We start from the raw sequence: 21,845 nt of genomic DNA, 5'->3' as shown, positions 1-21,845 counted from the left end.
GTCCCCAGATGGTGTTCCCCCAGAGTACCGTCTACTTTTGCCGCTGTCACCTCCGTCCATATTATAAGGGGAAACTGACCCTATGATGAGAAATCAGCCACCTTTAATGTGCGAAGTGCTGTTGAAACGTTCTCCACAGGAAGCAGAAGGGGCTGAATGCTTAGTCAGGGGCAGCACCTTCAGTGGCCATGGTTTGATGGGTCTTAAGAAAAGCCTTGAAGTGCAGGTCAGGGCTGGTGATAATCAGGGCAGATGGGGTTTCTAAAAAAGAACTTGAAAAAGAATAGACACATGTATTTGTATAACTGAATTACTTTATTGCACACCTAAAACTAATATAATATTGTTCATCAACAATACTAAAATATACAATAAAAATTTTTTTAAATATGAGGGAGAAAAAGAAAAAAAAATACAAATAAGCAAATGATCATTTTGTAGGTGAAATTTTTAGCATTAAAATATTGGGATTTTTATGGAATCTATGATTAAGATAGACATTATGATCAATACAAATATTCCTCACTCTAAAAAATGAAATTAAATTTTTTTAAAAATTACAAAGACATAGGCTTTGTATATACCTAGTTTATACCAAGTTCTATAGTTCTATACCAAGTTTAAAAGCACTGAAATGAACACAGATTTAGAAAACAAGAATAATACATTTAAGTACACAATCTTATGTTGCTGTTGTTTATGCACTAAGTCATATCTCACTCTTGCGATCCCGTGTACTGTAACCCACCAGGCTCCTCTGTCCACGGGATTTCCTAGGCAAGAATATTAGAATGAGTTGCCGTTTCCTACTCCAGGGGATCTTCCCAACCCAGGGATCAAACCTAAGTCTGACACATTGCATGCAGATTGTTTACCACTGAGCTACCGGCAAATCTCTTATACCAAGGCATCCTTGTGTTTCTACCCATGAAGTGGAGGCTCTTCGGGGCAAGTGGAAGAGAGTGACGGAGAGTCACATATAGCCGATCCTCATTATTCATGGATTCCCTTTTTACAAATTCACCTTCTTGCTAAAATAGATTTGCAACCCCCACATCAATACTCACCTCGCTTTTGTGGTCATTCGTCTACAAGCACAGGACAGTGAAAAATGTGAGTCACTCAAGTCGTTTCCAGCTGAGGTTGAATGAAGACTCACTCTGTCCTCTTGTCTCAGCTCATCCTGCAAACAAGTATCCTTTCCTTGGTCTCTTTCGTGCCATGTTTTTTGTATATTTTTGTGTGTTTGTTGTTGTTGTTTAAAAGGGCCCCAAGCATAGTGCTGAAGTGCTGTCTGGTGTTTCTAAGGGCAAGAAGGCTGTGAAGTGACTTATGGAGAAAACACTAGATAGGCTTCCCTCAGGCATAAATTATAGTGTTCTTGGCTGTGAGTGAGCTGTTGATGTCAATGATATCTATGAAATGAGTTTCTTTAAACAGGAACACACATAAAACAAAATTATATGTTGATCTGTTGACAAAAATATCGTGGATCAGAGGCTCGAAAGAACCCAGCCCAATCTTTCTCTATGAGCAATAGTTCAACATTTGAAAATTCATTGTTCACAGCACCTATACGAACGTATATATGCACGCTAAGTTGCTTCAGTGGTGCCTAACTCATTGTGACTCTGGACTGTAGCCTGCCAGTCTCCTGTGTCCATGGGATTCTCCAGGCAAGAATACTAGAGTGGGTTGCCATTCCCTTCTCCAGAGGATCTTCCCAACCCAGGGATCAAACTCGCATCTCTTATGTTTCCTGCATTGGCAGGCGGGTTCTTTACCACTAGCACCACCATAGAACATAACTAGTCACAAATAATGACAGCCAACTATGGTTTGTTTCATGCATTGGATGAAAAGAGAATATGGGAAAGGATGCTATGAAAGTGAGTGACTTACAATGTTGTCAGAGACAGTAACTTACTCTGAACTTTGGGGTCTGCCTCTGATCCCGGTTTCCAGGCTGGAATACCAAGGCCTTTGCAGGGCTTGGGGTCAGTGCCTCTGATGGTCTTCAGTGTGAAGTGGGGATAGAGGAAAACAGACTGAGGCGGCAGTTCCTAGGGGCACTCACTAGGTACGTGTACCGCAGTTTCCTCCCTTCTGACCTTAGGGGTTCATCTCTTCCAGCCTCAATACCCGGAAGTTTTATTCTGACTCTGCCAGAACCTAGCCTCTAGGTACCTCCCTCACTCAGTCCAAGATCTGGGGGCCTTGTTTGTCAACAAGTCATTCAGATATTTATGAAGCAGCTTTGTTCCTCTCGTCTGACCCTATTCCACATGATGTATTAGTTATCTGTTGTTCCACAACTGATTTCCCTTGGCTTAGTAGCTTAAAACAGCAATAATCATGTGCTATCCCTCACAGTGTCTGGGGGTCAGGTTTTGAGGTGGCCTGGCCTGGCTCACAGTCTCCTGTGAGGCTGCAGTCACAAGTGCTGCATTGTCTGAAAGCCCATTGTCCTCCCTCTTCTGAGGTGGCTTTCCTCCTGGCAAGTCCACTCTGGCTGTTGGCTGGATGCCTCAGTTCCTCAAGGAGCTGCTTGAACATCCTCATGACTTGTTATCTGGCTTTCCCCAGATTGGGACTTCCCTGATGGCTCAGATAGTTCAGAATCTATGTGGGTTCAATCCCTGGGTCAGGAAGATCCCCTGGAGAAGGGAATGGCAGCCCACTCAAATATTTTTGCCTGGAAAATTTCATGCACAGAGGAGCCTGGCAGGCTCTAGTCCATGGGGTTCCAAAGAGTCAGACACGACTGAGCGACTAACGCTTTCACTTCTTTTTCCCCAGGGTGAGTGATCCAGAGACAGGGGAAAATTGTAAAGGCCTTTATAGACTAGCCTCAGGCATCGCACATTATCACTGTGCAGTCAGTGCTCAGTCAGGGTGGGAAGGCTGGGAAGGATCTGTGGAGCCGTCATGGAGACTGGCTGCCATGTACACATTCTAATTCTCCACCAAGCTTTGCAGGGTTGAGGCCCATTTTTAGGGGTGCCTCTGTTCTAGACAGGGCTTCCCTAGTGCCTCCAGACCTGCAATGTGGGAGACTCAGGTTTGATCCCTGGGTTTAAAAGATCCCTGGAGAAGGGCAAGCAAACCCACTCTAGTATTCTTGTATGGAAAATTCCATGGACAAAGGAGCCTGGTGGGCTACAGTCCATGGGGTCACAAAGAGTCAGACACAACTGAGTGACTAACACTTTCTGTTCTAGGCAGCAGGAAACAATACAGTAAACACACTGATCCTTATGAAGTATCTATTCTAATGGCTTTCAAGATGCAGGCAAGGAAAAAAATAGAAGATTTTAAAAGCTGAGGTGGGTGGGCGTGCAGATCCCAGCCCTCCGTTCTCATACTGAATTCACTCTGGTTGTTCTCTGCTAGGGACAAAATTTCTTTCCACCTGAGTCGTGGGTTCCAAACAGCTTTTGTAGCTGCTATCCTGGGTGTGAGCAGCTGTACCTACCCTTGCACGCAGGCTGCCCCCAGAAGCATGACTTTTTCTTTTAATTTTGCTTATCTTATCTGAGACATTGTGTTTATGATGGCAAGCATGGGCTATTCCTCTTAATCTATGAAACTGCTGTGTGATAAGCTAGAACTACACAAGTGATATTTCCAAGCTAAATGCATTGTAAAGGGCAAAAGTTGTGCAGGCAGCCTTGGCCCTGGGACTGGGGAAAATGGACTTTGAGAGGCTAGTTGGAAGGGAAGATTGTAACATGACAGAAGCGCAGAAGAAAATAGTGCTGCTTAAATGGAACAAGGAAGTCATGAGGATGCTCGTTGGAGTCAAGGGGTTTATCATCTGTCCCAGGAATTCGTCTCTGTAGGCTCAAGGGGGGCTGCTGATGGGGCTTTTTGGGTGAGGCAGCCAGAATCAAAGCCCAGTGATGAAATAGGCTCTATTCTAGAGATAGCTCCTCAGAGGGGAGTTGAATGCAGGATGAAGCCTTACCTGATTAGGCAGGGTTTGGCTTCCCTGGTAGCCCAGATGGTACAGCGTCCACCTGCAATGTGGGAGACCAGGGGTTCGATCCCTGGGTTGGGAACATCCCCTGGAGAAGGAAACGGCAACCCACTCCAGTACTCTTGCCTGGAAAATCCCATGGACGGAGGAGCCTGGTAGGCTACAGTCCATGGTGTCACAAAGAGTCGGACGTGACTGAGCGACTTCGCTTTCTTTCTTTTTCTTTTTTAAAGTAAGGAATCATTGTCTATGGTTCAATTCGAGCTCCCATCATCCTTGTGTGAGAATGTCTGTTGGGGGTGGTGTGTGCACATGCACATACACACAGATACGCACTCACATACACACACTCCTTTCAAGTGTGGGCTGACCATACCTCCCCCTTTACCATCCTACCATGAACCATTCCTTTTGTTTTTCATTCAGAGCCTCTGTTCACGAAGCCCCAGTTGCCGTGGGCAGCCCCCTCGCTATCCATTGTGACTGTAGTGAGTTATGGTGACTTTGGCGCTACTGCACCACTTTCAGAGGTACAGAGCTGTGGCTCTAATGGGTCTGGGAATCAGGAACAGGGATGGGATGCCAGCCTGTATGGCGCTCAGGCTCTGCTCTGCACTCCTGACTCTGCTACCTTCGGAGTCAAGACACACCTCCACAGGGCTTTCTGTTCCTTTCCGCCCCTCCCTGTCCTGTGCTTGGAGTGATCGTGGTAATAAACGAGACAGGGATATTCATTTATCTAGTTTATTGGTGAAGATGCTCTAGCAATGGAAGGAACACACAGATGTGTGGGCAGACCTAATAATTAACACAATGACTTCCAGTCAGGGAACATTTGGGGACTGTGTCCAGGGAACTTTTGGCAGTGTCTGGAGATGGTTTTCATGATTGGGAAATGGGGGGAAGCTGTTGGCATTACTGGTGGAGGCCAGGATTGCTGCTACCTGGCCTATAGTTGATAAGAAGCCCCAGAGCAGAGAACGATCTGGCCCAGATGTCAAGTGTATGAGGTTGAGAAGCATGCTGCTGATGCGATGAGAGGTGACAGATGGAAATGGGTGATACCAATCAAAAGGGTGTGAGTTGGGCACATGCAGCCTTCGTAGTATGTAAATAGAGGGTGGAGGACGTGCTTTGTTCACATGCCAGTAGCCCAGTATGGATACCAGGAGCTGAGGCCAGCCAGGGCCACGTCTGTAGGCCACTGACAGCAGCTCCAGAGGGACCTGTGCATTTGCATGTTTAGATCTCGGCGGTGGTGGCACATAGCCAGCTACACCATTAATAGGGTCTTGGGCAAAATGGAATCATGTGGATCTTGAAAGAGACTGGACACACACCACGGTTCTCTCAGTCTGGCACCATGCTCTCCACCCGGGCAGGGCAGCAGCTGCACAGTGAGAGTTCATATTACTAAAGCAGTGTGTATTCACTGTGGAAACTCTAACATGGTGTGATCAGCACATCTCCATTTATCAGGTATTTTGTGAGGCCCTGGGAAGCCCCTAAGTGTTTGGGATGCAGGTCAGCTATTGGGGTTGCAGGTCAATTGGTAGACCTCGGAGCTTACATTACACATGGGCCTGCTTGTGGTGAATGGATTCAGGAAATAAACCTTTTCAGGAGACGAAGATAAATGGGTCATGAAGCCACCTTAGACTCGGCCATCAGCATCACCCCTCTGAGGAGGTGACATGAGCTGAGACCACAGGCGTGAGCAGGAGGAAACCAGCCATCAGTGGGAGGGGGTGGGGGGTGCGGGGGAAAGTGCCAGGACAGGAAGAAGGGCCGCATGGCTGGATGTGGTGAGCACGGGTGAGACGGGCAAATGGGCAAGAGGAGGGAGGGGCTTGGGCCAAATCAAGTAGGCTTTGAAGGTCAGGGGAGGAGGATTTGGGATGTATCTGAGAGAGAGTGATGCTTCTGCCTGCTGTGGTGGGTAATGGACCAGAAGGAGGGTCGGGCGGAAGGGGGAACGAATGAGGTAAGACTTCCATTCACATGAGTGAGAGCTGATGAACATTTCACTCAGGAAATGTCAAGGGAAATGAAGCGAAGCCATGACTTTGGGATACCTTTAAGAGGAAAACTGAGGAGAGCTTCCTGGAGATCAGCTGGTCCAACTTCCTTCAAGAGTCCCCAGGCCTTGATGGAGCCCCTTTGGGCTTTGAATGAAGCTCAGTGTTTCCCAAGGGGGCACATTACTGGGTGGGCTGGACCCATCTGAAAGAAAATATGTTCTTTTTCTTAATTTATTTTTACTGAAGTATAGCTGATTTACAATGTTGTGTTGTTAGTTTCTACCATACAGCAGAGTGAATCAACTATATGTATACATGTATCTCTTCTTTTTTGGATTTCCTCCCCGTTTAGGTCACCACAGAACATTGAGTAGAGTTCCCTGAGCTATACAGTAGGTTTTCATTACTTATCTATTTTATACATTGTGGCATATATATGTTCATCTCAATCTCCCGGTTCATCTTGCCTTCTCTTTTCTCCTTTGTATCCATATGTTTGTTCTCTGTATCTGTGTCTCTATTTCTGCTTTGCAAATAAGATCATCCAGTTAGCAGATTGGGCTTCCCAGGTGGCTCAGTGGTAAAGAATCTGCCAAAGCAGGAGACGCAGGTTCCATCCCTGGGTTGGGAAGATCCCTGGATGAGGGCACGGCAACCTACTCTAGTATTCTTACCTGGATAATCCCATGGACAGAGGAGCCTGGCAGGGTACAGTCCATGGGGTTTCAAAAGAGCTGGACATGATTTAGCAACTAAACAGCAGCAACAAGTGAGTGGATTAAACATGCATGATGAGTGAAAGGGAGGGATCCTGAAAGTCTTTAGGGTCTTGTCCTGAGCAACTGGTTAGAAGAGTTAATGTCATTTCCTCAATTAAGAGGGGCTCAGGGAGACCATACATGAGCAATTGAAAGCCCATTTGGGGCACCTGAAGGTTGAGTCGCCTTTTAGATTTTCAGTGGAAGCATCAGATAAGCAGCATTTAGTTCAGAAGCTCAGCCAGGAGAGGTGGATGTGGGATCCATGGCCACATGGGGGCCATGTGCAGGGAGAAGACGCAGATGAAGACCCCACACTGGGCTTCAGAGTAAGCAAAGGAAGGAGCCATGGATGGGGGAGGCGCTGGCCAAGCAGAGGGACTGATCCACTAAAGTGTGGGTGCTGGGCAGCATCCACTGCTAATGGGAGGTCAGGCAGGACAGGGCCCTCGGAATGACCTCGAGTTTGGCCATGTGAAGATTGATGATACTGGTGAGAGCAGATTCATGGAGCGTGGAGTAAAGGCCAGGCAGAGGCAGGTAGACAGAAGAAGATGGGGCAGAGCGGACGCTTTGACAGAAAATACAAAAGAGGCCAGTAAAACCAGCCACAGCCCTTCCTCCATACCCACCGTCCCCTCAGACCTTCTCCCTCTCTAGCTATATATTATTATATACTTTCGTACATACAACCTTTTAAAAGCAAAACTGGATTACTCTGGACACATTATTTTGAAAGCTGCTTTCACTTAATCATACGGTTACCAAGCCCGAGATCACCACACTGCAGGCCAATAAGTTGAGCATGAGGTGTGGGGACAAGGAATAGCAGCTTTATTCAGACTGAGAAGATGGTGGAGTGGTGTCCCCATCTTGCCGGGGTTTGGATGCTAGTTTCTTTTCTAGAGCAAAGCGGGGAGGTGAGAAGATGAAACGAAGTTGGCGCCAAGTTGTTGCAAATATTTCCTGGTTCCGGACAGACTCTGAAGGGGGTGTGCTAATTTCTTCTTTCCTGCAGTCATTCGCAGATTGACCAGGTCAGGATATTTCCTGTGAGATAATCAAAGATATTTTAGCTTAATGCTCAGGCATGGGAGGTAGGGTTCCCAGAGATGCGTTCTTATGTGTACTTTCAGCTATTGGGCTTCCCTTGTGGCTCAGCTGGTAAAGAATCTGCCTGCAATGAGGGAGACCTGGGTTCAATCCCTGGGTTGGGAAGATCCCTTGGAGAAGGGAATGGCTACCCAGTCAAGTATTCTAGCCTGGAGAATTCCATGGACTGTATAGTCCACGGAGTCAAAAAGAGTCAGACACGACTTTTACTTAAGCTATAGGCAGCATCCTTTTAGAGACTGCTCAAAGCCAAAGCAATAGAATACAAAGGTTAAAGAGAAATAGATCCAATATGGAGTCAGACTTGTTCTTCCCATTATAATACCTGGGGCTTCCCCGGTGGCTCAGCAGTAAAGAATCCACCTGCCAATCCAGGAGACACGGGTTTGATCCCTGGGTTGGGAAGATCCCTTGGGGAAGGAAATGGCAACTCACTCCAGTATTTTTGCTTGGGAAATCCCATAGACAGAGGAGCCTGGTGGGCTACAATCCAAGGGGTCACAAAGAGTCAAACATGACTTAGCAACGAAACAACAACAACATCACAATGCCTATTTATTTGCCAGCAAATAGTTTGGCCACCTGCCATATACCAGGAACTGTTCCAAGCATCAGGACAGGGCAGTGAACAAAATCTTTCCCTTTTCACCTCCCAGAGCTGGCACTCTGGGGGGAGGACCAAGACAAGAATCTGTCTTCAATATCAAATTACCACATATTAAAAGCTTGTCACCCATGGAGATGTGCTCTGGAGAGAGATCAAACTAAGCTGGGAAGAGGAATGGGCTACCTCCGGAATCACAAAACATTATTTCATGTTATAAAACATTTTCTGAGTGTGAAATCCACCTTGAACCTGTGTCATAAAAAGGCCCCAAAGAGCCAGTCATTCTGCAGTGGTTTTGGTTTTGCTTTTAAGCTGAAGTGTAGCTGATTTACAATGTCGTATTAACTTCAGGTATATAGCAAAGTGATTCAGCTATACTTATATACACATTCTTTTTCATCTTCTTTCTCATTATAGTTTACTACAGGACATTGAATATGGTTCCCTGTTCTATACACTAGGGCCTTGTTGTGTATCCATTCTACATAGAATCATTTGCATCCGCTAGTCCCAAACTCCCAATCCAGCTCTCCCCAGTGCTGCCATGTTTTGAGGCTCTCATCTGGCAATAGCGTGAAGCCTCACCTTACTCAAGAGCTACCTGTGCAGGTATGCACCAGCCGAGGTGCTGGGGGTGTTTGGGAAGAGTTGAAGGACCTGGTCCATGGAGACCAATGGCCTTTTTTGCCTCTCAGTTTTTGAACTTTAGAATAAAGTGATTTCACACATGGCAGAAAATAGCTGGGAAAGTTGAAATAGACAAAAAATGGGTAGCAAGTTCTAGGCACTGTAGAGGAGAATATTACCCTTGTTGTTACTTAGTCACTCAGTTGTATTTGACTCTTTGTGGCCCCATGGGCTGTAGCCCGCCAGGCTCCTCTGTCCGTGGAATTTCCCAGGCAAGAAGACTGGAATTGGTTGCCGTTTCCTCCTTCAAGGGGATCTTCCTGACCCTGGGATAGAACCCGCATCTCTTGCATCTTCTGCATTGGAAGACAGATTCTTTACCAGTGCACCACCTGGGAAACCCCAGGTGGAATATTATCCTATTATCCTGGAAGGCATATTATCCATCCTAGTGGGTGTTAAACAGAGTTTGAGCTACAGATTTCCTCTGGGGTCCAGGGAAATGGAAGATTTAAGCAGTGCCTGTGAGCAAGTGCAAGCGGACAGGGGAGCATTGCAGTGGGGAAGCTGCTGTCTGTACCACTTCAACAAAGTGAGCGAGAGCTACTGTCTGAGAAGCAGGGCTGAGAACAGCAGGGCGGGGATGCAGCTCCTGGGCACAGTGGCTACAGCCGAGGTGACCGTCGCCCATCACCACAGCCTGTGTTATGGAGAAGGTGCCAGGTGGGTGCTGGTGGGAGCTGTCTGAAGAAGACATAAGCGGGGCATCACAGATGTTGTTCCCCCCCCCCCAAATTAAATAGCCCAAGAATCTTCCTTAAGCTGTCCTTGCAATAAACCATCTCTACTGTCAAAACCACCACCAAGAGCAACGGCCCAGTGCATCTTTGTCAGGCCCTCGCCCAGTGTCACCTCCAGAACAGGAAATCACACCATCAGAAAACAGCTACTCGGCCAGACACTGCTCACACCGAGGGCAGCCAGGCTTTGCTCTCCCAGGGAAGCCAGAGAGGTGCCACCTGCTGGGGGTGAGCCTGCCATCTCCATCAGAGCCATTCAGGAGCCTCCTACTTGGGGCCTGGAGGATGGGCCCGGCAGGCTGCCTCTCTGCCTGTCTCCTGTCCTGTCACATTGATTCACTTCAGTGTGGGATTCACAGCAGAGGGCCAGTACCGATGTAAATATTAGTGGCAAACTGACGAATTTTCAAAGTGACAGTGGTTAAAGGTTTAGATAAATTAAAAATATTTATTAGCACTTACAGTATTGTTTTTGAAGACTTAACGGTTTTCGTTGAGCCTAAGGGTGGGTGGCAGCTCTGTAAAAATTCCCAAGAAGTAGGAACAGCAGAGAGTGAGGGTGCGTCTGAGGCAGGTGTGCAAGATGGTATGTGACCCAAGCAGAGGGGGTGTGTGAGCCAGGAAACAGGAGGGGCCAGCCATGGCCTGTGGACTGAGCCTGCTAGGAGTGAAGCTGACAGGAAGACAGGGATGGGGTGAGCTGTAGGGAACAGTGTGGGTATGGGCAGATGAAGCAGGAATAAGAGGGGAGAGGCGGGGAAGGGGAGAGCAGTGATGCTTACGGCTGTGCAGTTGGGGGTGATGCGAATTAAAGAGCCAGTGTAAGAGATACAGGGGGCTTCCCGGGTGGTACTAGTGGTAAAGAACATGCTTGCCAATGCTGGAAACATAAGAGATGTGGGTTCGATCCCTGGGTCAAGAAGATCCCCTGGAGGAGAGCATGGCAACCCACTCCAGTATTCTTGCCTGAAGAATCCCATGGACAGAAGGGCCTGGAGGGCTACAATCCAGAGGGTCGCAAAGGATTGGACACTATGGAAGCAACTTTACATACATGTATAAGGGATACAGAGAAACAGAACACATGCTAAAGCCATTTGAAAAACAAGCCCAAGAAAAAGCAAGTATTTTCAAAGGACTGTGGGTTCCTGGCTGGGGCAACGCCTGGGCTTTGGAAGGTAGGCACGTAGTACATGGAATTCTCAGCCTCAGATGCAGTCAGAGCCAGCTTCAACATCACCTAGATTGTTGGCACGGCAATGAGGCTGGTCCCTGCTCTTAACAGAGTTCAGGTGATGTGCAGGCACATGGAAGTTGGAAAACTGATGGGCTGCAGGGGACAGGAGTTGGAAAGGCAGGTGGGCTCACCGCACATGGCAGGTGAGGACCTGAAAGACCCGTTGCAAGATCAGAGCAGAGCATGAGAAAGGAGTGCTTGGGCCATCACTGCGGAGAGGGGCCTGAACTTGTAACACAAATGGCACAGAGGGGTTATTAGCCTGAGAAGGAGGAAGAAGCAGAAGAGCAATATTGTTCCCAAAAGACATGTCTACTCACTGTCTTTCCAGAGAGGGCTTTTGGTTAATAGCAGATGTCTTTGCTTTAAGAGCAAATACAAACTGTGTTTTTAAGAGAAAACAAAACCTTGCTGAGTGGTGAATGTTTAGAAATTTCCACAAAGAAAAATTAATGATTGATAGTCAAATATTAAGTAAGCAATAAAATTATTTGTACAACCAAATTATAATAAAACTTATGTCTTTTTTGGGGGGGATGGTGCTCACTGAGAAATAGCGATTTGGCAATATTACCTGGAGAAAAATTGTACCTCTACCAGGCAGGTATTATGTCCTATGGTCCTTTTAAGGTAATTCGTATTGAGAAGAAACTGTTTCATGTAATCATGTGTGTGTACAGGTGTTTGTGTATGTGCATCTCTGAGTGTGTAGAGTGTGTGTGTGTGTGACATGAAGGGGTATGTACTTTGCTTTCTCAATGCACAGATGCAGCCATCTAGATACTTTTCCATTGATGACAAGCCCCTCTTGGTTATACCCTTTTGTATACTTTTTAGACTGGTAATTTAGATTCTTCTCATCTACAACCACAACTGATCAAACAATCTTCCTGTCAAATTGTCTTCACGTTTCCCTTCTGAAGTGTGTGTCTGTTTAGTGCAAGAGGTAGCTTTTTGTGTGACAGATGTCTTTATCAAATGTGGAACCTACACCATATGTTCAATATCAGCCGTGTGTTTGGTACAAGGTGGGTGCCAGGAAGTGGTGTAGAGGAGAGCAGGGAGGGGTCTGCATGTTACTGAGGCCTGGGGCTTCGGGAGGATGCCACTGTTCATGCCTCAGGGCACCTGCTTGCCTGTCCTACCTCCCAGCCAAAGGTTGGACGTGGTATATAAACATGGCCAGTGCTCAGCTCTCTCGGGTCCAACTATAGCATGTGACACAGTAGTCCCTCAGTGTTTATGTAAAAGGACTCCAGTAACATCTTCACTGCAGGTAACTGACCAACATGAGTGGTCTTGACAGCCATCTCCAGCTCCAGAGAGGAATGGACTCCTCTGGGTTCAATCCCTGCGTCCCGGTGACCAGAGTGAGGGCTCCTAAGCCCTGTTTTGCAGGGGGACTTCTCTTTTTAGTTTGTCTCTTATAATTCTCTGTCTCCAACTACAACTTCAAAAAAAGAGAGATTGATTTGGCCACATTGGTCCAATGCTCTCTTTTTTGGTTCAATATTGAGAGGGTGTATTTGAAAATCTAATGGTTACATGGGCAGAAAGGAAGAGGGCAGATTAGCTCAGGCTCTAGACCTGAGTCCCAGAAGGAAGAGCATCCCGCTGACTGGAGGGCTTTCCTCCAGGGCTGGAGGGTGGGTCCTCCAACAGTATCTTGCCATTCTGGTCTTGACCACTGCCCGGTCCTTGTTTTGCCAGGTGGACACCTGAAGGAAAGGCGCAGGCATGGGGGACAGCGCCAACCACCTGCCATTCTTCTTTGGTAACATCACGCGGGAGGAGGCGGAAGACTACCTGGTCCAGGGGGGCATGAGCGATGGGCTCTACCTGCTACGCCAGAGCCGCAACTACCTGGGTGGCTTTGCCCTGTCCGTGGCACACGACAGGAAGGCGCATCACTACACCATCGAGAGGGAGCTGAATGGCACCTATGCCATCACGGGTGGCCGGGCCCATGGCAGCCCAGCCGAGCTCTGCCACTACCATTCCCAGGAGCTGGACGGCCTCGTCTGCCTCCTCAAGAAGCCCTTCAACCGGCCGCCAGGGGTGCAGCCCAAGACGGGCCCCTTTGAGGACCTAAAGGAGAACCTCATCCGAGAATACGTGAAACAGACGTGGAACCTACAGGTGGGTGGCGGGCGGTCCTCTGGCAGGTGCGAGGCAGGGTCCCGTTGCTCACAGGGGCCCTGGAATTCCACACAGGCACCCAGTTGCATGAGAGCTATGCAGTGCTGCTTCAGATAAGCAACCTTCTTCTTAGTCATCAACATGGGCCCCCAAATGCCTCACTCCAAGAAGGCAGCCTTTCCTCTTTTGTGGTCATGCTTGAGGGGTGGGCCCCTTCATGCCAGCGATGTGGGTTTCTCCACCACAGGAAACCACTGTCACCCAATTCACGCTGGGCCCTTTCAGAGCGGGATCACAGGGCAAATACTGGTTTTTGTTTACCTAAGAGGGTTATACTGAACACACTGATTGGCATTTGATTTTACCCCTTCCTAACATCTCTTCCAGAATTTTCCATGTCAACAAACACACAGATGCCTCAGCCCCTTACCAGCCATATGATAGTTCTTCCTGTGAACTGTAATTCATTTTACTAGTACATATTGGTAAACATCTTCATTGTTTATAAATAATGCCCCCCCAACATTCTCCTAACCTTTTATGCAGTATCAGCAGGGTAACCCCAAACTGGTTGGATTGAACACAGTGAAGGATTTGGATGTGATGACAGGTTGTCATCCAAAAAGGTCCCAGAAGTTGTGACAACACATTCCCACCAAACCCTCCATAGCACTTGGTATCAGGAGCCACCAGTCTGGTTGACAGTCTTCTGATCGGACTCATGTGTTGAACCATTTCTTTGCACTTTTGGATATATGCTTTTTATATATACATATGGATAACAGTAAAGACTTTTTGAGGATTCTATCCACTCCTTTACTCCTATAATATGCTCTGCACTGAATTCAGTCTTGCAGACCAATACTATGGATTCAGTATTTTTCATTAATATTTATTGAATATGATTTACACCAGGGGTCCTCTAGGATCTAATGCTTGATGATCTGAGGTGGAACTGTTTTAGTAATAATAGAAATAAAGCTCACCATAAATGTAATGTGCTTGAATCATCCAGAAACCATCCCCCACGAGGTCAGTGGAAAAATTATCTTCCATGAAACTGGTCCCTGGCGCCAAGACCTAGACCATCTTTTTACTCTTTTAGTCAGATTTACTGAGGTATAATTTACACACTATGAAAATTCATCCTTTTTGAGTGTACAGTTCTATGATTTTTTATTTTTTAATTTTTTTTTAATTTTTATTTTTTATGATTTTTTTTAACAGACAGGTGATACCCACCCCTACCCCCAATCAAGATGCACAACAGTTCCATCACCCATCAAGCACCCTCAGGACCACCCCTGGCAACCCTGGCAACCCCTTACCTGATTTCTGTCCCTATAGTTTTGCCTTGTCCAGAATGTCATGTAAATGGACTCACACAGCATGTAGCCTTTTCAGACTGGTTCCTTGCACCCAGTATAACACATTTGTGAGCCAGCTATGTGTCAGTAGTCCCTTCTTTATTGTGGCTGAGTAGTATTCCACACTCTGTTGATTTTGCCCTTTGCTAACTTTGAACCGGTTACCTCCTTGGTATGTAACTGTTACTGCTTTTGTTTTTCATCCCATCTATGAAGCATGACAAAGTGTTCAGGTTCACCTTCCCTTCTGCCTCCCCTCCTCTCTTTCTTCTCCTCAGGGGTTGGTTATGTTTTTGTTTTCACTTCTTCTGGTTCTTTTTATAACTTTGAATTATCAACTTGTGTTCTTCATTTACTACTGTGATAGGTATCTACTTCTCTCCCACTAAGTATGATTAGAAAGTTAATTCACCCAGCTGTCAGCCTCCTTCTCATTCTTGTTTTCCATGTTGTCATTTCTTCATTGTCAAGGTTTATCTCTTTTTTCTGTGATCACATCTCCTGCAGTTACAGGCAGCAGCATGTATAAACTACTCAGAGTGAAGCCTTTTAGGGGCAGACAGAAAAAAGCATGTCTCCTTGGTTGCACACGTCTTTAAGTCTTCCAGATGGTCATTAAATGATCAGGATCTAATATAAAACAATCAGTTCTAGGAGGTGATTGATTGGGAGAGGGCAGGAGGCCCCTTCTCTAGACCTCATGGATTATACCTGATGGTTTCTAAAGCCCAATGTGTCTTTGCAAAGGCCAGCATCTATTCTAAAATCTATTTTGTTAGTATATACATTTGAAGATACTTTAACATATAAGGTCTATTGGCTTTCTTTATTGAATGAACAAACAAACAGATGTGATTTCATTTTACCGTATCAGGACTTAGGACAGATTGGACCTGCTTCATGTGTCTTTCTTATCACTGTCACTTATTATGGCTCCATCTCCTCTCCTCGTGACAGGGCCAAGCTCTTGAGCAGGCCATCATCAGCCAGAAACCTCAGCTGGAGAAACTGATCGCCACCACAGCCCATGAAAAAATGCCCTGGTTCCATGGAAAAATCTCTCGGGATGAATCTGAGCAGATTGTCCTGATAGGATCAAAGACAAATGGAAAGTTTTTGTAAGTATTGTGTCTTTTCCCTTCAACCACTAGTGCCAGGCCTGCTTGGACAGTTAGGGGTCACTCAGCCTTCCCATCCCTGAACTCCTGGTGATCCTGGGGAAGGGATCATGGGCTATCAACTGAGACACACATGTTGGTCGGCCTCATAGACATCTCAAATTGAAGCCACCTCAAGTAATTCAGCATTTGTTTTGCTCAGTCTGGCCCCAAAGTGAACCCTCCTCTTGGGCACTGAGGGACATCATTTAAGAAAGTCTTTTCAGCCACATATTATGCTTTTAATGACAAAACATGGGATGTGTAATAGTATGCATCCATCCATGTTAAAAAACAGTGCAATATGTTTGCTCACATTTGCCCCAAGATCTCAGACTTTGCTTCTCTTTTTGCCTGGAGAGACATGCCAATGGGGCAGATAGAAAAGAAAATTTTCTGATGCTCACTCGTATGAAAGGTTAGCGCAGGAACTTGATCACAAGCAGGTGTGTGACCTCTGGCCTCATAATCTCAGAAATGAGGTGTGCATCCCTAGCCCTGCTCACTGTTATCCTTGATGGTCAGTGCCAGAGCTGCTGGAGATGCAGGCCATCTCAGGGCAGGGTTGGTGGTCCAGGGAAGGCAAGGAGCTGTCTCAGACAGCTGTTGACTTGTTCCCCCAAGATGCTGTGACCAAGGGGATGGAGGTATGCTCACCTGTGCTTGTCACTGTTCAGTGATCACCCCCTGGCCATGCCGATTGGGTGCCCCATCCTGGCCTTGGACACTTGGACAGCAGTGTAGCCCTGTAACCAAGAATGTAGAGACACACCCAGCTGGTGTTTTAAACTTTTTCTGGAAATAAAAGTGTTTTCTCTGAGTATCCATCTATTTAAAGAATTTTCCTCAGACTTTACCGTAAAAGTAAAAGTAAATTTAGTTGCTCAGTTGTGTCCAACTCTTTGCAACCCTATGGACTATAACCCACCAGGCTTCTCCCTCCGTGGAATTCTCCAGGCAAGAATACTGGAGTGGTGGGTAACCATTCCCTTCTCCAGGGGATCTTCCCCATCCAGGAATCAAACCCCGGTCTCCTGCACTGCAGGCAGATTCTTTCCCATCTGAGCCACCAGGGAAGCCTGACTTTACCGTAATCCCTTTTATTTAAGAGATGATCTTAGACACAATACTCTTTAAAAAGTGATCCTAAAAGCAAGCATGGAGCAGCCCGAGTGGGCACACAAGGTGACTGGGATGATGCTTAGTGGATGCAGAAACAGCCACGGGCAGAGATCCTGGAGCAGGAGGATGTTTTCCCCTCAGTGTAGCACCTCTTGGCTCATTGTCCCCTGAGGTTTGGACTTTTACCACCTTCTTAGGAGTAATTTCCAACCCACGTGTCATGGACTGGGCCTGTGGCCTCCTGTGGGTTAAGTCAGCCCTAAGTTGTGTTATCCAGACAGCAGGGCCTCGTGCCTTCTTGCCGGTTCAGAAGCCTGCTGTCAGGCTCGCTGGGGAGTGCTTCACTCAAGGAAGCTGCCTTCTCCCGACTTAGACGAGGGGGTGCTGCAGGGGGCACCCACCGTGGAACAGCCCCACAGCTATAGAATCCTTCCCACTGAGTCTTCTTGGGCCTCATTCAGGTTTCCCTAAAGAATGTGCCTCCTCCACACTTTCCCATCATTTAAATGAACTTGTCCACCTGTGGACCAGCATTTACCAATGTCCACAGCTGTGTGTGTTCTTGGGCTTCCCTCATGATTCAGATGGTAAAGAATCTGCCTGAAATGCAGGAAACCCAGGTTCGATCCCTGGATCAGGACGATCCTCCGGAGGAGGGAATGGCTACCCACTCCAGTATTCTTGCCTGGAGAATCCCATGGACAGAGGAGCCTGGTGGGCTACAGTCCGTGGGGTCACAAAGAGTCGGACATGACTGAGTGACTAACACTTTCAGAGTCGTGTGAGGTGCTAGATGCTGACTCCACCTTGGGCTTTGGAGATGGGGGCCTCTGCCTTGTGAAGTCCACATCACACTGGCAGAAGTAGACACTGAACAATTGAATAAGAGCTGCCCAGTTCATTGGCGCATTTAAGGAAGGGACTAGAACTCGCTGTGACTGGCGGTCTGGGATTCTGTTTTATGCTGGGTGATCAGAAAGGGCCTTGCTATGAAGGAGACATTTGAGCAGAGACCTGAGGGCAGCCGGGAGCCATCCTGATTGAGGGAAAAGCACTTGTGGGTTCCCAGAGACAGGAGTGTGTTCGGAGGGTCAGGCCACCATGAGGCCCCTGTGGATGGTACAGAGTGTGGCAAGGAGGGATGGAGAATAGGGGCTAGGCCACTGAGGGCTTTCTGGCATTGACACTTTTCTTTGGGCAAATTAGTGCATCTACTTTTGGGAAGATGTTGGGGCAAATACAATTGAAGTTCACGGTGACCCATCTGGCTGGGCACCAGCCAGTGCAGAGGAACAAAAGGGAGCAGGCTCACCAGCCACACTTGTGTACATTTATATACATTTAAACCAAAGTATGATGTCTATTTTTCTGCAGAGATTTCAAGGTCTTCACCTTCTCATGTCTGAGCACAAGAACTGCCTTTAATGAATGTTGGGAGGAGGAGAGGCATGGGTGCTGGTGGCTACACCAGCATGGCTGGGCTCTGAGTCTCTTCTGTGCAGACAGGCTCTTATTGTTGGGAGCAGCAGTTCATTTGCCTCCTCTGTTGTCCCCAGTGACCCTGGGGAAGAGGTCGATTTCAGCACCAACCCTCTGTTACCCTGATGTTACAGTTCCTTGTCCAATCTCATCTTGCTGCTTGATTTTATCACTGAGGGCTGATGATCCAGCTCATCATTTTTGCAGTTCTTATGCAGGTCCATTCCCAGCCCTCTGGACATGGTTTGGCTCCAGTTGGCTGCCCATGACCACCATGTGCTTCTTATACCCCCACCAACCTCTTCACACCTGCTCAGAGGTGTTTGTGTCCTGTGCCACCTTGTCTAAGACTTGCCAAGACTGGCATATCTTACCTGGACCACCCCCACAGCACCTGGAAGATGCTGAGAAATGTAGGAGGCTTTCAGATTCAGAAACAGAACCTATTCTCTGTGATTGCTAATAATGGGCTTCGTTGTGGCTCAGACAGTAAAGAATACGCCTGCAATGCAGGGACGTGGGTTCAATCCCTGGGTCAGGGAGACCCCCTGGAGAAATGAATGGCTACCCACTCCAGTATTCTTACCTGGAGAATCCCAGGGACAGAGGAGCCTGGTGGGCTACAGTTCATGGGGTCAAAAAGAGTGAGACATGACTGAGCAACACATACATATTCGGATAACACATGAATAGTCACACATAATGTTAAGTACTTCATAAAAGGTTAATAAATATAAGTGGATTTTGAGTCATTAATGAACATAGGATGAAAGGCCAAGGGACTCCCATGGCTAATGTTGAAGGTTTACAGTTCCCATTTAGGAATATCTTGGAGAATTGAGTGTGAAAATATTAGATTCATTTTGGAATCTCTGGTCTGCATTGTGGTTCAATGGAGCAGATCCCCAGCCTCCATCTTAGAAAAACAGTCTTCTTGGCACCCACAGAAACCAGGGATGAAAAGGCAGCATATCTCAAAATGTCTGAGACCTAAATGAGGTTATAAATCCTCTCTAATGCAGTTTAAAATGCAGAAGGTATGTTCCAAAGACTCTTAACTGTTGAGATGGATTGTGTCTGGGGAATCTGGCCAACTCAGATTGTAGTTTTTCCTCCTCTTGAATTATGGTATTAGGTACATTTGTGGTGGCAGAACTTCTGAGCCAAGAGGGGCCTCACTGCTAATGGTCTAAATCCTTTGATTTTCAATCAAGGACTTAGGCAGAGAAGGCAATGACACCCCACTCCAGTACTCTTGCCTGGAAAATCCCATAGACGGAGGAGCCTGGTTGGCTGCAGTCCATGGGGTCGTGAAGAGTCGGACACGACTGAGCAACTTCACTTCCACTTTTCACTTTCATGCATTGGAGAAGGAAATGGCAACCCACTCCAGTGTCCTTGCCTGGAGAATCCCAGGGATGGGGGAGCCTAGTGGGCTGCCGTCTGTGGGGTCGCACATAGTTGGACATGACTGAAGCTACTTAGCAGCAGCAGCAGCCTTAAACTGGCTGATTAGATTTAGCTGAGCCTTCTCAGGGGGCACTAGTGGTAAAGAACCCACCTGTGAATGCAGGAGACATAAGAGACGCGAGTTTGATCCCGAGGTTGATAAGATCCTCTGGAGGAGGGCATGGCAACCCACTCCAGTATTCTTGCCTGGAGAATCCCATGGACACAGGAGCCTAGTGGCTACAGTCCACAGGGTCAAAAAGTGTCAGATATGACTGAAGTGACTTAGCATGCACACACGCACGAGATGGTGAAAAGGCTGACCATCAGGAGGCCTGACCTCCTCCATCAGGAGGGAGGAAACGTCTCAGTGGGAAGAGTGCTGGGCGACTGTACCCAGAGCCACTGGGTGAGGACGGTGGAAGGAAAGGGGTGGGTTGCAGGTGCTGACTGCAGGTCTTATTTTTGGAAATGCCTGGTGAATGCCAGGCCAGCATTGCCACGGGGCTGGGAGGTGGAGGGGATTGAAATAGAGATCCCAGGAGAGTGGTGGGTGTGAGGTGCTGCCAGGCCGAGTCTCCAGGGCCAAACCAGTGGGGCTGTCAGGTCTAGGAGACTTGTGAGGTCCTGAGGGAGACCCTGACCTCTGGGCTTGCCCCCTCCCCGAGTGTCAAGAGAGGGGGTGAGGCTTCTGTGGGGGGAGAGATGGCAGTCAGGTCTTGGACCAGGCACAGTAGTTTGCAGAAGTCAAGAGCGAATGTGGCCTATGTGGTAGCTGGGTTGGGCAGGCAGGGGCAGGAAGGTGAAAACTGAGGCCAAGAGGAAGCCCAGGGGAGCTGGAGTCCAAGGGTCTGAGAGGCACCTGTGCTGGGGAGCGTGTGAGGAGGGCGAGAGTTGTGGCCTGTGGGCTTCCCCCGTCCTGAGGTCATAGAGCGTTACAGCTCCTGCACTTGGGGTGGGCCCCAGCACCCTGCGCCGGCCTGTGGTTGTTGCATGTGATGGGTGGGACTCCTCCGCCTGCTCCTTTCCCATGGCAGCTTTTTAATATGTCAAACATCATCTCGGGTACCCCGGGGCCCTGTATACCGAGGAAGAAGAGAGTGCAGAGGCTTCTGAGCAGGTTCCAAGGTGCCATTTGCCCATCTCAGGCCCTCCACAATCATCTTCCCACCCAGCCCAGTGGAACAACTGAGTCCTCTTATGTGCTCTGCATCTGAAATCCAGGTGCTCCAGACCTTCCTTCTTCATACCTTTCAAGGAGAAATAAGCCCTTTGATCTTTGCATTGTCCCTTCCTCATTTGCCATTTTCCAGAAGGAGTGTCACCCTCTCATCATTTCCTCCCTTGCTCCCTTCCATTGCCCACTGTATTGATTTTCATTATAACCCCATGCCCTTCACACCCTCACCTCCCTTACACACATGGGTGCACAAATTATGCACACACACACACACATTCACTTATTCATGCCTCTTAAGTTTCGGGGCCCTGTGGGAAGCCCTCCAGGAGAACTTACAGGTAAAGAAATGAGCAGCATGTATAGATGGTCTGATGAGGGTGTACCCCATTCTGTACACAGCTGGTCACTGGAAGATTTGGTGACAATGCCTTTCTAAGGGAAAAGGTTGTGTCCAGCCAGAATCAGAGGTCTGCAAAACCACATGGTCCTTGTCCAGGATGGACTTGGCTTGGGGACACCAGATAGCATATTACCTGCCAGCCCTGAATCTTAGAACCATACCTTTCACTAATGCCCTCCCCCATCCCCTGCCCCTGTCCCTCCAGATGGACTGGGAGGCAGGTGGATGCCTCTCTTTGGAAAGAGCTATGAGGTATCTTTTTCAGTGTAAGTACAATTCAGTATAAGGTAGCCAGGGAAAAAAATGTATTCAGAATGTGACACATTTTTCAGAGACATTGAGATAGCTTGTAAGAATATACACTTGTATTCCCTATAAGCAAGGAACAAATGTAAGCTAGGAGAAAGGAT

General features: G+C 47.6%; 1 protein-coding gene across 3 annotated transcripts in view; it reads left to right on the top strand.

Moving 5' to 3' along the window:
- The window catches only part of SYK (spleen associated tyrosine kinase), a 104,408-nt gene that overhangs the window by 34,458 nt on the left and 48,105 nt on the right, over positions 1-21,845 (top strand). For all 3 annotated transcript variants that reach the window (XM_043453214.1, XM_043453210.1, XM_043453211.1), the window contains exons 2-3: positions 12,853-13,281; positions 15,606-15,766. In XM_043453214.1, coding sequence (XP_043309149.1) covers positions 12,880-13,281; positions 15,606-15,766 — 563 coding nt within the window. In that variant the 5' untranslated portion in view covers positions 12,853-12,879. The remainder of the gene's footprint in view (positions 1-12,852; positions 13,282-15,605; positions 15,767-21,845) is intronic.

The sequence above is a fragment of the Cervus canadensis genome, chromosome 30, assembly GCF_019320065.1.
Source record: "Cervus canadensis isolate Bull #8, Minnesota chromosome 30, ASM1932006v1, whole genome shotgun sequence".
In the NCBI taxonomy this organism is placed as follows: domain Eukaryota; kingdom Metazoa; phylum Chordata; class Mammalia; order Artiodactyla; family Cervidae; genus Cervus; species Cervus canadensis.
The sequence above is the reverse complement of the archived record's forward strand: the minus strand, read 5'-3'. Positions and strand labels throughout refer to the sequence as shown.